The sequence below is a fragment of the Podarcis filfolensis genome, assembly GCF_964270895.1.
Source record: "Podarcis filfolensis genome assembly, chromosome: 12".
In the NCBI taxonomy this organism is placed as follows: Eukaryota; Metazoa; Chordata; class Lepidosauria; order Squamata; family Lacertidae; genus Podarcis; species Podarcis filfolensis.
The window spans coordinates 5803966-5820858 of record NC_139614.1 but is presented as its reverse complement, the minus strand read 5'-3'; the positions used below and the strand labels follow the sequence as shown (position 1 = coordinate 5820858).

At 43.5% G+C, this 16893-nt stretch overlaps 1 protein-coding gene across 5 annotated transcripts in view; it reads right to left on the bottom strand.

Moving 5' to 3' along the window:
• The window catches only part of ELMO1 (engulfment and cell motility 1), a 286288-nt gene that overhangs the window by 201614 nt on the left and 67781 nt on the right, over window positions 1-16893 (bottom strand). For all 5 annotated transcript variants that reach the window (XM_083577984.1, XM_083577978.1, XM_083577981.1 and 2 more), the window contains exons 3-4: window positions 14631-14671; window positions 12318-12390 (exon numbers count right to left, since the gene is read on the bottom strand). In XM_083577984.1, the coding sequence (XP_083434110.1) occupies window positions 12318-12390; window positions 14631-14671 (114 nt within the window). The remainder of the gene's footprint in view (window positions 1-12317; window positions 12391-14630; window positions 14672-16893) is intronic.

Below are 16893 nucleotides of genomic sequence, written 5' to 3'. Positions count from 1 at the left end.
CCTCCAAAAATGAAGGGGAAATGTGTGTGCGTCCTATGGGGCGAATGCAGGCTTTCGCTGAAGCCTGGAGAGCGAGAGGGGTTGGTGCGCACCGACTGCTCTCGCTCTCCAGGCTTCAGGAAGCTCTCCGCAAGCCTTGGGAGTCCGCGGGAGTTCCCATCGGGCTCCCTAGGCTTGCGGATAGCAGCCTGCATCTCGAAGCCTGGGGCTCGCTGCACAGCGCACCCCGGGCTTCAGTTCCCCGACCTAGTCTCCCCGCCGCCAGCCCCACAAGCTCGGGGGACAGTGGGGAGGCGGAGCGCTGCCACCCCGCTGTTCCCCGACCTGGTTTGGGCTTCAGGCAGATATCCGCAAGGCGTGGGAGCCCGGCGGGAAGTCGCACCAGTCTCCCAAGGCTTGCGGAGAGCTGCCTGTTCTGGGGGCTGGGGTCGGGGGAAATAATTTTTTTCCTTTATTTCCCCCCCCCCAAAAAAAAACCCTAGGTGCGTCCTATGGACCAGTGCACCCTATGGGGCGAAAAATACGGTAAGTGTATTGGTATACCTTCCCTATGACTCTACATTTAGAGCGGAACCCCTTGATCAATGGGAGCTCTTAAAGTCAAGGCCATTCCAAAAATGTTTCCAAGCTCCACTGAAGGTTCAAGACTCCATGGACATGACTAACTCATACATAAAGTCTCTCCCTGTGAATCTTGTTTAGTCAACTCTGCCACAGTGGCTTCCCAACAATTGTTTGGGTTTCTAATCTGCACATGCATCAAATGGACCAGAAGACATGGCTATCTGCCAAGAGGCAATTTAAGTCCACCATCTTATAAAGAAGAAAACTGATTGATTTTCGGGGCTTAGGAACCCTTTTTCTGTTAATGTACTGCTTTTCTTCTGGCAGGTTAAACAACAACATTTATACAACAAAAGAAACCTTCTCCTCTTAGTAACTGTGGTGCAGCACAGAATAAAGTCGTGCTATGCAGCCCACCAAAGAGAAAAGGCCAGATTATCCAACACAATGAAGGGAAAATAGCACAACATCAGGAATCAAACTAGCCAAAAGATTTTATATGCTGTACAAAGTCCCTTGTTCTCTGTCTTGTTCATGTGTGCGCATTTTCACTTGAAGAACACAGATTTTTACAATGCCACTAATCTGTGCTCAAGACAGACAGGGACTGTATATTTGTGCTGCAAGGACGATTTTTATTCTGCTTATAGGTTGTACCATTCTGCCATGAACTTGGTCTGAGGCTTTTTCTTTTTTCCCCTTGCCATTTGCAGGGCTGGGGACATTTTTAAGCCCCATGAGCTGCATCCCCTTCTATGCAATTTTCCAGGGTCCGGATGCCAACGTTGGGCAGGGCCAGAAGCAAAGTGGGTCATGCAGTGAACATCAATACAGTGGTACCTCGGGTTAAGTACTTAATTCGTTCTGGAGGTCTGTACTTAACCTGAAACAGTTCTTAACCTGAAGCACCACTTTAGCTAATGGGGCCTCCTGCTGCTGCCGCGCCGCCGGAGCACGATTTCTGTTCTCATCCTGAAGCAAAGTTCTTAACCTGAAGCAATATTTCTGGGTTAGTGGAGTCTGTAACCTGAAGCATATGTAACCTGAAGCGTATGTAACCCGAGGTACCACTGTATTATCTTTCTACAGTTGCCTATTTCCCATGAACACTCATACACTCCTCTCTATCCTGCCTCCAGGTAGGCAAGAGTTCCAGCCAGGCAAAAACTCTTAAGGGCCAGGTAAGAGAGGTTTGGAGGGCCACATGCTCACATCCAGCCTCCCGAGCCTGAAGTTCCTCACCCCTGCAGTAGTTGAATAGTCAGTAGTCCAGTTAGATGAACCAATGGTTGAACTCAGTATACAGCAGCTTCCAATAGGCTTAGAGAGGAACAGGGCTCCTGGTTGATGTTCTATATACAAAAGCAGTTTGACTCCAGATTAAAAGGCTACAGCCTCTCCTTTGCAGATGTAATTGCACATAAAGGCTGCAATTTGTAGAATGGAATTGTTGTTTGCTGCGAGTGGACCTTTTCACAGTGCCCATGGGATGTTCTTTTACTCCAAAGCAAAACGGGAGATGCTCTCTGTGTATATGAGCTTACCAGAGCAAAGAGGGAAACTTAAGAAATAACTTTCCCCTCCATGTGCTGGGAAGATAGAGACTACTGTGACTATATGTGCCCTGAGTGTATATACCGTTTATACCCTGATGGATTCTGGGTTTGCACTGATTCTGCTTGGAAACTAGGACCAAGGGTGTTTCATTCGTTCGTTCTCTACCCGCAAGTGTACAAATAGAATTTACCAAAGACATCAGTGCTCACGCCCTTAAAAGAAAAAAGGCATGGGGAAAGGGTGTTCTGATATTCCTCTGCTTCCTGAAAAGGAAGCAAAACAAGAGGAACTTAATTTCTACCCAGTAACATGAGTTCATGTATTGCATCTCCCAGTTTTGTGGCCACTGCCAGCTACCAAGGAGCAGTCTGAGGTCCTTGTTTTCTGTAAAAGCCTAAATAAATGGCACTATGAAATGTGAAACCAAACTGATGTCATATAATCAAGGAGCTTGTTGGTCAGTTGAAACCCATCATTAAACATCTGCAGCACTGCAATGTTATTCCTCCAGTGCTCTGCTTTCCATAACTGCAATGTGCAATCTTAAAACCACTGGAACGAGCCACAGAGATCTGACACCACTGCTTTACATTCCCTCTCAGACACAAAGCACTAATGCCAATATATATACATGAAAATATGTGGACATTGAAGAGCTTTTGCTTCTTAAAACAGCCAAGAATGTTATCTCACACGGAGAGTAGGAGGGAAAGCATTTTCTTTTTTTGCAAAACTCATACAAGGTAATTGCATCAAAATGCAGGCCCCTTTAAGACACGGGACAATTCTCTCCTCTGACTCAGCCAAATCTAGTCACAAAAATTTGTAGTTAGCAGTCGCCTGGTTACTAGTACCAATCACAATTATTTTATACTTCATTACAGAGCATTCAAAATATGTTGCATCTGTTATCTCATTATGTTGCATCTCACATTATTTTGCATCCTTGCATCAACCCTGTAAAATAGATCTGTAATATTAGATGCAATATTGCAGATGGGAGACTGTGGTTGGGAGATAATTGCTTGCCTACGGTCACCAAACAGGCTTAAGCTGTAAAATATGAATTGTGATTTCCTGATTCATGGCCCTATGAGTCCTATGCAACACTACTTATTATTAATTTAGTAGTTAAAAGAATTGTAAACCACTCTTTATCAACTGGGTATCCTAGCATTTGTGTACTAGCAATTGCCCTGGTCACCTAAACAGGCAGACCTGGAAATGTAACAGCATTTTGTCTACTTTATGAGAAGCAAAGAGCTTTACATGAAACAGACAAGACAATTGCTAGAATTCAGATCTTCCACAGGAGGGAGATATTAGAATGTTTGAGGAAACCCCAAAGTTTGCAGAAGTACAGATTGGGTGGGGGGGTTGTCCCAAAAGGGTGGGTGACCCAAAACAGGTTAATGAAGACTGAGTTGTCACAGAACGCAGGGGAAGAGAACAACAGAAACCCGGGGCATGGGAATATGAAGAGGAACGGAATGGGCCTCATTGAGTGGCTGGAATCTTGAACAGAAACACTCCATAGCGCAAGATTTTGTTGCATTACAGTATTGCCCAATTGTTTGCTTGAATATATCTCGTTTTGAGTGCCTATGTAAGGACTATTCTCATAGCCAGTGGTAAAAACGGCCACGAGGCAAATTACAACCAGTAACATAACATTGGTGTAGTCAATTTTCTGCAGCTTTGTTCTGCATTTACAAGGGTAACAATAAAAATGTACTGTGTCTGAGGTTCACAGCTACTCAGCTGCCAATTCTGGACCACAGAATACTTTGGGACACTCCTGTGTTTTATTGACTAGGGAGAGAAAGTCTCACTGTCACAAAATTTGGAAAGCCTTTGACCTACCTACACTACATAATAATTCGTTCCTGGGGGAAACAGAATCAGTGTCAGATATCGTCTCCATGCCTTTGAGAAGTAACCAAACAGCACGTCTGCTCCAAGCATCTTAGGATATTCCACTTGCATCCTGACACGTGTTCCCAATTGGGCAAGGCTAACAAGCCCAAAGAAACAGTCATTTTGTAGCTTAACTTATTAAGCTTTACAATTGCGGAGAATGAAAGGAAAGGAGGGTGAAAGGTGAGGAGAATGAAAGGGACTTACTTTTTACTTACGTTCTGGATTCTTTTAAAGATAAACAATTATACCAAGCAGATAAAAATTACAATAGCAATTCAACCAAATAAAATGTTGAAACACTTCCCTCAGAGGAAGAAAACCATATGACCTCCTATTCAACCCCAAACAACTAACTATAAAGCAGTGTATAAATTCACTGCACTGCGTGAATCGATAAACTCTATTATAATTCACTTGAACCAACTTGTGATATTTGTATTATGAAATTATTGTGGATTGTGTCTTAATACAGGAGCTAACAAGAGGAGCCAAGACAGACTGAAGTATGTTGTTAAGTAAAAAAGAAATGTTGAAATGAACTGCAGCAAACACCGAAGGTGACTATTTATTCCTATGCTCCATCCCATTCATCAACCTGAACCTTGATTTGACCAAAGTCTCCAGCGCTTGTAATCGTCATTTATCTTTAAGAAAAAGAGACCTTTTTAAACGGAGCTTTGGTGGACAGTAGCAGCTAACAGGAAACGAGATGTGAACGGGGAAGGACTTGATTTAGGCCTCACCTCTGTCACAAACCCCATTAGGTGACCATAGATAATCCACTCTCAGCTTCTCTCAAATTACCTCTGGCCCAGCATGCACATTAACACTAAACCATGATTTTAAGCTTGCACATTCTCCCATTCCAGCACAACTATGAAGAGATGAGAAGGTCCAACTTCTGTTTTAGTTTAACCACTTTTTAGTGTTACAATCCAGCCCTAGGCTATGAAAACAAGCCAGTTTCATAATCCATAGTTTGGAGTTGCCTTGTTTCCACTAAGCATGGGTAAGACCAACTGTCGTATGTCTATGTTCAGGTGTCACAAGAAAGTGTGGTTAGTCTGAAACGGAAATGATGGAGTAGGGGAGAGAAGGTGTACATGAGGCATGCAGGACTGAAGATCGCTGTGGCTCATTCTCATCATGCTAAACCATGGTTGAGCATTACATGTGAATTCAGCCAGGGTAATATGGTTTGAACACACTAAAGCAGGGGTAACCAATATGGTGCTTTCCAGAAGTTGCTGAAGTAGAAGTTAGGGACCGCCTGAACCCTTATATCCTAGCTTGATCGCTGAGATCAACTGTAGGAGAATTGCTGGTTGTCCCCAAAGCTGGTGAGGCTCATTTGACATCAACACAAATCCAAGCCATTAGAGCCACTGAGCCCTGTGGAATGCTCTTCCAATAGGGATTTAGTAGGCATCTTCTTTAAACATTTAAAAGTTTGCTGATTTCCCCCCCTCCCCCCACTGCTGCTAGGCTTATGAAGATAATTATGATAAACGTTTTCTGTAATACCATATTTTTCGCTCCATAGGGTGCACCGGACCAGAGGGCGCACCTAGTTTTTAGGGGAGGAAATAAAGGGGGGGAAATTATCCCCCCCCCCCGCCCCAAAGAGCAAAGAAGTCAAGTCTTAGCTTCCTCTTTAGCCACGCACAACCTCTCCAGCGGGGAGAGGCTGTGTGCGGCTTCGTTTTTAGCCGCAGGGCTGGGGTGGGGGAAGCCCGAGCTTCCCCCGACCCCAGAACAGGTCCGGGAGCGGAGGCAAGGTTGTGCAGCCTTGCAGCCGCTCCCGGAGCTTGCGGGCTGGGGGAGCACTCCAAAGGTTTGCGGATAGCTGCCTGAAGCCCAGAGTTGCCACTGCGCTCCCCGGGCTTCAGGCTGCAGGCTGCTATCCGCAAGCCTTCGGAGCCCGGCGGGAACCCCCGCCGGGCTCCGAAGGCCTGCGGATAGCTTCCTGAAGCCTGGAGGGCAAGAGGGGTCGGTGCGCACTGACCCCTCTCGCTCTCCAGGCTTCAGTGAAAGCCTGCATTCGCTCCATAGGACACACACACATTTCCCCTTCATTTTTTGAGGGGAAAAAGTGCGTCCTATAGAGCGAAAAATACGGTAGTTTGTGGTCTGGGGTGTGTGTGTGTGTGTGTGTGTGTGTGTGTGTGTGTAAGTAAAACTGTTGTAAACCACTTTGACATTTTATTATAAAATTGCAGAATGCAAGTACCGTATTTTTCGCTCTATAACACGCACCCGACCATAACACGCACGTAGTTTTTAGAGGAGGAAAATCCGTAGGCATGCCACCCGTAGGCATTTCCTCCATAACACGCACAGACATTTCCCCTTACTTTCTAGAAGGAAAAAAGTGAGTGTTATGGTGCAAAAAATACGGTATTTTGGGAAAACAAACATACAAGCCCCATCACCCCTTGACCATTGGGCCAGGCTGGCTGGGGCTGATGGGACCTAGCACCCAACAATCAGCTAGAGGGCACCATGGTGACTACCTCTGCTCAAAAGAGCTGCAAAAATGCTAAGTACTATTACTACCACCACCCCAGGGGTACCAGGCGTCAGCCTGCAATGGCATAGAGTTTGTGGTTCGCCTCTAACCAGAGCCATCACAAGGAAAAGTCTGAAGATGTCACGGGTAGACAGGAGTTTATGAAGTACTTCTTATGTATCCCACTGGAATGCATCCACAAGCATCGGCTTTGTAATGCAGCAGGCCAGACAAAACCTAAGCGGAAATATCTGCTTGCCAATTAAAAATCCAATTTTGTTTCTCCATTCCCAAACAATTACTTAAGCGCCTGCAAGAAAACAGTGCACAATTAAAGCAAAGGGATATTCTACATTAACCTGAACGAAACCGTGCTCAGCATGTCAGCTAATTTCAGGGGATACACAGAGCTGTTCTGTGACTACTTAATACCAGTGATAACAAGAACGTTTGGTTAAGTTGTGGACTGTATAAATAACTCTGCTTCAGACTGACCACAGTATTCAAAAATATTCTAATCAACAAGTTTACTTTTCATTTTCAAAGCTTTAAAACATCTTTGGATTGATAGGTTAGATTCCTGGCATCTTGGTATGTAAGATTCACCATGTTTGCAATTGTTATGTTCAACCCTGGTTGAAAAAAGCCAACAGCCAAAATGCTAAATTTAAATATATCAATCAATAAATTGTTCGCTCTCCTTCTCCTCCAGCACCCCACATAGATGACCCTTGTGAACTTACTTACATTAATTTATCTTGAAATTCAAGTTGTAGTTTATTTTGCTGCTGTGTCTTTTGTATATATGACAGAGTATATAGTTTTTCCTGTATGCAGAAATGACCCTCATTCTATTAGCATATACTGAAAAGGCAGATCAGGTATAAACTTAGAGCACCTCTTAGAATATTTGCTGACTGAAGTGAAGAATAGAAGCAACAGAAATACTAGTTCCTTGTTTTTTATTTATTTGTGCAACCTCCCTCACACTTAGCCTGCTTTTATAAAGCAAGAGTTTCCCTAGCATATGCAATTACAGGATTTATTCACAAGAAACCGTAACTTTTTGCACAGAACAATTTAACTACTGTAGCCAGGGCTCAAAAACAAGATAAGGAATCTACAAAAAGAAAAAGGAGGTTCATCAAGACCGAATCTGAAGGAAAAACCAGGTGGTCACAGTTTCATTTATCCACACAAGAACGGAGAAGAGAATACAAACCAACAGAAGACAAGACTCGTTGTTCTCCAGTGACATAATAGGTATAGATGCAGATTGAAACAAAGGGGAATGAAGAAGAAAATACATTGGGGCTGGGAGGATGGTGACATAATCAAAATGGTGCTCTTGTTCTTACTGTTGAGCGTTTCAGCTAGACAATACAAAAGCGCTTGAATCTTGGCTCAGGAGTTCAAACATTGATTTAGTATATGCAGCAATGGCTGCAACCAAATAGGGCTAAAGAGGAAAGCAGACTTTGGCTTCTGCCATCAGCCAGGAAGAACATAATGGCAGGATAACTGCACTCTAGCAGATAAGCAGCAATTCTTCCAAAGCTTGTTTTAGTCTTCTCTCATTCCTTTTTGCATTTGTGCTGGTCCCGGGGGGAAGGTTACCGTTGGCGTAGTCAAAGTCCGGTCCTGGGTCACTAGCCTGGAAACAGTTCACAAGGAGCGGGGCGAGGTCCAAAGCAGGAAGCCGGGCGGGGACAGGAACACTGGAGGGTCAGGTCTGGGTCCGGGCAGGAACAGGTACTCAACAACGACGTTGCTCCTGCAACCTGGGACCGGGCTGACTGGCCTTTATCTTCTCTGAGGCCAGGGGCGGTCCCGGCCCACAGGTGACCCGCCTCTCCTGGCCTTAAGGCGAGCACTCCTCCTGGGAGAAACCAGTTCCCTTCGCCTCTCTGCCCTGAGCCTCTGCAGTTCAGGAGAAGCTGAAGGGTTACTGGGCCCAGGGGGAGACTCACCTGTAGGCACTGAGTCCTCAACCACCTCTGGAGCCAGAGTGGATTCACCTGGTGCCTGCTCCTGAGGATCTGGCACAGGTGCAGGCGCTTCAGAATCAAGGCCCTGCCCCAGTTCAGCCGGCCCTGGAGGCGGGGACTCCTATGCAGGCTGGGATTCCTCCGGTTCAGCCTCTGAATCGGATTCCCAGGCCATCACACCATTTCTATTGTGTCCATTAGATCAGCCTTTCTCAACTTTGGGTCCTCAGCTGTTGTTGGTCTACAAATCCCATCATCTCTGACCACTGGTCCTGCTAGCTACAAATGATGGGAGTTGTAGTCCAACAACACCTGGAGACCTGAGGTTGAGAAAGGCTGCATTCAATTGTGATCCTGTGGACTGGAGATAATGATAATAATGATGATGATAATAATTTTATTATATACCAACCACTTTATATTTTAATGAAAAAATCTCAACATGGTTTACAACTCATTAAAACAATACGGAACATATTCAAGCTTCAAGCAAAATATTTCAGATCCTTCTCTGACGTTTTGCGTTCCCCATACTTATTTAAGTAGCAGAAGTATCTTTAGAATTCGGAATAAATAGTCTATTTCTGGTTTAAGGAAAATTGTTGTGACTAAAATGATAGTACTAGCAACAAATTATCACACAGGCACCAAAAAATACTTCCAATCAGCACGCATGTGTTCGTACTCGCAGAGACTTATAAGCAAGGGCCCACAGGTTAAAGTGGTTAAAAAGCACTGAAACATTCCTTTCTGCTACTCTGAGAAAATGCTAGGCTTGCCTCTCCTCAGAGGCCTGGGAAAGGCAGTCCAAATCCTGGCATGTGAAAGGTCAAAATGCCCACTTGTTGAAGCCATCTATTCACAAGTCTGCAAAGTCCATGAAACAGTCATCATGACCTTTGGTATTTCTCCCTCACTCAACCGGTAAACAGTAAAAACTGTAGCAGTAGTCACGGGCATCTGAGTAATACCAATGGCATTTCATTCTCGCCCATATTTACTTTCTATCTGACTCAAGACAGCCTATAAGCAGAATAAAAACCCTCCTTGCAGCACAAATATACAGTCCCTGTCTGTCTTGAGCACAGATTAATGGCATTATAAAAATCTGTGTTCTTCTAGTGAAAATGCACACATATACCCAACAGTAGCAGCAACAGAAAGCAGATTCTCCCAGAAGGTCTCATTTCCTCCAGGAAGAACACCTGGGGTAGGGTTGGGAGGAAGGAGGCAGCTGGGGCAAAATTTTACTATTTACAACTTTTGGGGGGCCTTGTGCTTCCTATTCCAGCCCCCGACGACTCAAAAATGTCATGTGTAAAGCAACTCTAAGGAGAGTTCACAGACGTACCGTATGTTCATACATCATTCTTGGTTACTAAAACTTCAAGTAACAATGAGATTACATTTTTGTATCAGCTCATGCGTGTGGATCTTTGGCAGAAGCAGTTCACGTGCCAAACTGCAAGTCATCAAGTGTTATCACATGCACCATGCATAATTCAGCCAGCAAAATGCGTAAATTCTGACAATGTGCCAAATAACTTTTCATCTAGAGTGGCCATGAAATACTTCACAACCAAAATGCAGCATTTAACACAGGGCTGCCCCAGTGGAAGAGGTTAAATCTTGTGAAAAGGAATCACGTTGAGCGTATTATGTTGCCTCAGCACTATCAGTTACATCTTACATTGTTTCATTCACATTTCATTTCTGCATATTTTGGCACTAACTAAATTACCACTTTGGCTCCTGAAACGTGAAATGTTTAATATTAAAATTTGCTAGAATAAGCTCTCTTACACAGCCAAGCCCAAATGCAGCACCCAGCTTACCACGAAGAACTGCAAATACTCGAGGTTATTTGCAGTTTACTTCTTAGGCACTTCCAACTAATATGACGTATTTCAAAGGGTGAACTTCAGTTTAGCTTGTGCTTCAGAATTTGAGTGGTTGAAAACTGTCAGCTGGAACAATTGATTTATTTCACAAGCTTTGTGCTGAGAGAAATCGGGGTGCAAAACACTTTTGCAATATGCATCAGGATGACTTGCCTGCTTGGCTTTTTTAATAAAACAAAAACTGCAATGGACTGCTAGTAGCCCACAGCCCAAGAGCAGCATCCAGACTGTGGGCTTGGCCAAATCTCATGCACCGCTCAGCAAACCTCCTCCTAGCACAAAATGAGTAAACACTCCAAGCACAAATTAATCCAGTGTTTTTGTTTTGTTTTGTTTGGAAAGAAAAAGCGAGATGCTACTTCTCCTATCTTGATAAAAGTGCCATGGTTGCAGTGGCGTAGCGTGGGGGGTGCAGGGGGGGCCGACCGCACCGGGCGCAACATCTGGGGGTTAGGGTTAGGGGGCGCAAATCTACGGGCTAGGGGGCGCAAATCCACGGGCTAGGGGGCGCAAATTACTTGCCTTGCCCCGGGTGCTGACAACCCACGCTACGCCACTGCATGGTTGCCAGCACAGAAAAAAGCACTGCTTTAATCCAGTATAAATGCACACCAAGGCAACAATTAGGGCACCTCTCTCACGGAGATGGCAAGTGTTATGCAACTCTTGAATCTAATTTCTATTAAGATACCATTTAGGGGAGAAAAACGGGAAGTGGCGGCAACAATACTTTGTTTACCTAACAACCAGCTCTGGGTATGTCTCATTTAGGTTTCCTGTCTGCTACTTTTCGACAGTACTCCGATTATGAATAAGTGCCTGCTCAACTGTACTTTCTAAAGAGGTTTGGACACAACAGTCCACAGAGCTAGCAAAGTGGTTTGGTAGAAAAGGATTTAATTTTGCCCTCCTCTGCCCACAGCCTTACAACACAACTGAGCATCACGCAAGAAAACTGCTTGCTTGCATCACTTGAGGGTACAGAGAGGATGTTGCTATGTGCTTGAATGCTCTGCCATGTATAGTTTTATTTCAGGAGAAAAGGATTCTTCCCTTTGCATGCTAATTTTCTGTGTGTGAGACTTTATTTTTGGTGGGCAAGTCTTTCAACCGGTCACCACACTCACCTGCTCTCTTCAGTGGCACAGTTCAAAAACTGCTGTTTGCACAGATAAATCCTTAAGAAAAGTATTAACATGTCCACAAAAACCTGAGCGTCAACTTTATGGAGCCTTCCTCACCATTTCGGAACCAAAGAGTTGAATTCTTGAAAGCAGACAATGCCATCCTCCACTTGAAATCATTGGGGATGGGAGAATAACTAAACATGCATTTCAGGAGAGCAGTTTCAAAGTAAGTGTTGGCAATATGAAGGATATTCTTCTAGGCAGGCGGTATAAAAAAACAAAACAGCCCCTACAATTCATTCATTAATATTTATTCCAAATCAAGTGTTCTAAGTTCAAGATCCTTCTCTAGACCCAGTGACATACCAGCAGCACTGGAAGAACTGGCACAAAAAACCTTCCACAGTTAATTCTGATACAAGTTGCTTTATTAAGAAGCAATTACTGTCAGCATGCAGATAATGCTTATCCAATTAAAATCTTGTCTAGAAAGCCCTCCAATACACCAATTATATTTCTACCCACAAAAACTGAACTGCTACATTACCAGGAGACAGAGTTCAGACCAATAGGATGAAGCACACTGAGCCCATTATAACCGACTTGGGTCTAAGTTATGTAAAAACCAAGGTAATAATGCAATTTTCCTCAACATTCGCTCTGAAACTGAATTGTCAGCATGAAGAGCATTTTTTAAACAAAAAGAAAGAAAAGAAAAGCGCACAAGAGATGTCCAGAGGTATTTTCTTACCTTTTCGGTGATGTAGAAATTGGTACTATCAGCATGTTGCAGTGCATAATACTCGTGATTTGTAAGAGACCACCTTAAAAGGTACAAACAATTTTATTAGGAAAATGCACTTGGATGACAGAAGCCAAGAACAATTTTTAGCTTTTCGCTTTTTAGTTACATGTCTGAGCACAGAACACTTAGGTAAATTTAGAACCAGAGTAGGGAATCTCCAGTCTATGGGTCTAATCAGGAGCTGTTTGGGCCAAGGCACACCTACCTGCCCTATATCTGACATCATACCTGTATCACATCAGGTGTGATCTTTACAGCAGGTAAAGATGCAGCTGGGTCCAAAAAACATGTTGGTGGGCGGCACCTCAAAAGCCCTTCAGCAAAATTCTTTGCAAACCCTGACAACCAGCTAATTGTCAGGCCTTGAAAAGCGCAGTACCTTTGCCTGCATGGCTAGATTACAAACCACATATGCAAAAATGGGTTGCCTGACGCCACATGGGCAAAGAATATATGTGATGTCAGGTGATTGACAGGTGGGCATGCCCACCCACTGTCAAACTTGGCCTATGGAGAATGGGAGAGAAAGGAACTGGTTTGCCAGCTGGATCCGGTTCCTTACTCCTAATCTAGAGAAGGGTTTAAGGAGCCTATTTAAAGATAATGTATATTTCTTTTAGGGACGCGGGTGGCGCTGTGGGTTAAACCACAGAGCCTAGGACTTGCCGATCAGTAGGTCGGCGGTTTGATTCCCCGCGACGGGGTGTACTCCCGTTGCTCGGTCCCTGCTCCTGCCAACCTAGCAGTTCGAAAGCACGTCAAAGTGCAAGTAGATAAATAGGCACCGCTCTGGCGGGAAGGTAAACAGCGTTTCCATGCGCTGCTCTGGTTCGCCAGAAGCGGCTTAGTCATGCTGGCCACATGACCTGGAAGCTGTACGCCGGCTCCCTCGGCCAGTAAAGCGAGATGAGCGCCACAATCCCCGAGTCGGTCACGACTGGACCTAATGGTCAGGGGTCCCTTTACCTTTACCTATATTTCTTTTATCCATGCTGGAATAATTTCAGTCAAGTCCCTAAGCAGTTATGATTTCCCCTGGACTAGCGAAGTACTGGAAGACGCAAGAACTACCCACACTGGAAGAATGGCAGATGAAGGTGATAGACTATATGGGCTTGGCAGAAATGACGAGCAGAATCCGAAACCAGGGAAGAGAAGCAGTGCAAGAAGAATGGAAAAAATTCAAGGACTATTTAAAGAAATACTACAAAGTTAATGAAAGTTAGAATGATGTTGGACTGGAAAGTAAATGGTTACTATTAGTAATGGTTAAGACAAGGAGAATAAGGAAGAATAATCTAAATTTAAATTAAAATAAGGGAAGATTTGCTGAACAATCAATAAGAATTTGGAATACAGAAAGGGGAAGCATGAGGAAGTCGGGGAAGATGGGATATGAAATTAGGATATGAAATGATACATGTTTTTTGTTTTGTTTTCTGTTTGTTTTGTATGTCTATGTTCGTTGTATTGTGTTTAAATGGAAAATAAAAATATTATATATAAAAAAAAAATAAACGGCACCTTAAACCTAGGTTATGGGCACCGAAAAAAAAAAAAAATGATTTCCCCTGGACTAAAAAAGACAAATGCAAGATTTATTTTTTAATTTATTTTTTAATTATCTCTCCACTCCCACATCTGTAGTTCTCCAAGAGGATCCTCACAGGATTGAATGGAATAGTCTGCCAGTGTACAGGAAGGCAGCTTAAATGCCACTTTGGGATGAGGCAACAGGCCTCTCGTTTGCAGGTAATTTCCTTGGGGAACTGAACATCTCCTGCCTGTGCAGAACTCCATGCAAACACCAAAGTTTGCCTAAGCACACTAGAGAGAGTCACGTGTTCTGTCGGAGTTAAAATGTCCAATTACAACTGGGGAGAGTTTGAGTGACCTTGGGATAAGTCACTCTCAGCCTAACCCACCTCACAAGGTTGTGTTTAAAGTCGGGGCAACACCAATTAAGTCACACTGAACCTCCTGGAACAAATATATATAGTTGTCCATTATATATTTGTGTAATGTACACATTTGTACATATAAATGTAATAAATAAAATTGCATTTCCCTTTGTTCTATCTTCAAAATGGATGAAAGAAAATTGAAGCCCACACCTTAGAAACCAGTACAGTGTGTGTGTGTGTGTGTGTGTGTGTGTAGGCTCCTGGGAGGTATTTGAATTAACTCGCAAGAGGGAGAAAATATATCTGAGAACTGTTTATTTTGAGAGTTGAAAGCACAGCAACAAATAAAACTCACCCATCACAGGCTTCCTTTATGATTGCTGACAATGGCTTTTTCTGAGGACAAAAAAGGAAAATGCATTGTGTGAGAACATCATAGCATAGCCTTCAGTAGATATTTGCAATACCAAAAGAAAAATTGGGCCGATTTCTGTTTAGTGTGCAAATGTTTGTTGAAAATTGATATATAAGCTATGTAAAACAACCAAAATGGTCTGAAAAATTATTATAAACTCATTAGGTAGCCCCAAAGCAGGGACAGAGAAACTGTGGTTCTTTGGGTAGAGGGTGGTATATAAATTCAACAATAATAATAACAATAATAATAATAATAATAAGTTGCTGGTTACAATTCTCAACATCCTTGACCATTAAGCATGCTGGCTAGGGCTGATGGGAATTGGAGTCCAACAACATCTGTAGGGGTCCAGGTTCCCCATCCCTGCCCTACAGCAAAACATTATTTCTCAGCAGCCTACCAGCAAAATGAGGAAGAACCGTGATCTGAATTACTGAGAACACTCCTAGTACTTATTTCCATTTCTGATTAACGACAAACTGCTATTTTATCTGTGGTTAATTTTAACTAGTATTGCTCTGAAATATGGCAACTTTAAAATCATGGGTTATCAAGCTGGCTTCCTTCAATAAACCATAGGCAAGATGAGTCCCAGCACAGAGTTCAAACACAACATTATACAATGGTTAATCAAAATAACAACCATGGCTTGAAGTTGGCTCGCTTTAACAAACCACTGTAAAAATGAACAAGAATTTCTGGAGTTTGAAAGAAACAATGAGGTCAAATAAAAAAATGGAGGTAAAATCTGAGGAATTTTAACATTAATATTGAGGCTACTGATTCAGAGCTGGCTCGGGACATCATGGCTTCCAAAAGAACCATGGAATGGTACCATCACAGCATTGCCACAATGCATTTGGCTGGTGATGCCCTGAATCTGGCTTTCTCAGTAGGGCAAGAAGAGAGTGATCTGAAGGTAGGAGATCTTGCCACCTTTCCCTTGTCATGGTTAGATCGCCTCCTGTTAAGATTTAGACTGCAGTGGCTGCTCCTCTGCAAAGGTTTGGAGGGGCTATTAGAATGGTCCACTTGAGTCTGAAGATTTCCGTTCCAGATGACTCCAGGGTCTTTTCTGTCTGACAGCCCTGTTGAAGCTCTGGGTTAATTCTGTGGTACATAGCAATGAGCCGAGCAGCTCACACCATCATCCTTCTTCACCCTCTTGAACTTGGATAAGCCCTAGTGGCACTGTGGCATCCCTCACGAGCTATGGGCATTGCAGCTTATTGGAAGACTGCTAGAACACAAGAGGAGGACGACTCTGAAGGTAAGCAATTGAACAAAAGAGTGCGCTTATTGTCAAGCATACTTTGTGGAAGTGAAGGCAGCGAAGAGGAGATACTTCTTGACCTCCACTGAGTCCTCCGTTGCTCAACACACCTTCCTCTGAAGTCCCTGTGGAGGTGCACTTTGAATGCAAACAATGCAGGCAAGCTAAACACATCAGTTGGGTTCCCTGATCAGTGGCTACAATGAGCCCCCTTTCTCAGCACCAATAACTTACAGCCAGCTCCATCAACTACGTTGGGGAGAAAAACACCAGGGATGAGGACAGTGCACATTTCCCTTTTGCTTTAAAGATTAAGCCCACCCCACTCCACTTACTATGCAAGTGAGGTGGGGGTAGGCTTAAAATAGTCTGAGCTGCTGCTATAATTTGCTATAATTTGGTCTTCAAATAATTTGGTCTTCAAACAACAGAGCTATGGAGCAAATCTGTTAAAATTACCAAAGGTGGGTGGGCAGGGACTAATCTGACATATTTGAGATTTCCCCTAATTCTCTGGTCACTGAACCCTGTTTTTGGAGAGGCAGAAGTGTCTGACTACTAGTGATGATCATTAATGTTAAATGTAATTAGGTCCTGGGTATTAAAGGGCTTGGCATTATTTCCTATACTCACTAGCATCTCCTAGACAGAAAAAAAGACTTCAGATCTCACAGCAAACATTGTTCTAATTGATACATAGAGCAATTCACAAACAACTTTTTAAAAAAGTTGCCTTCCTTACATCTAGGTGAACAAATAAGTGTCACAACTAAAGTGTATTTCATAGAATCATAGAAGTATAGAGTTGTAAGCAACCCTTAGGATCATCTAGTCCAAACCGCTGCAATATAGGAATACAGTGGTACCTCAGGTTAAGTACTTAATTCGTTCCGGAGGTCCGTACTTAACCTGAAACTGTTCTTAACC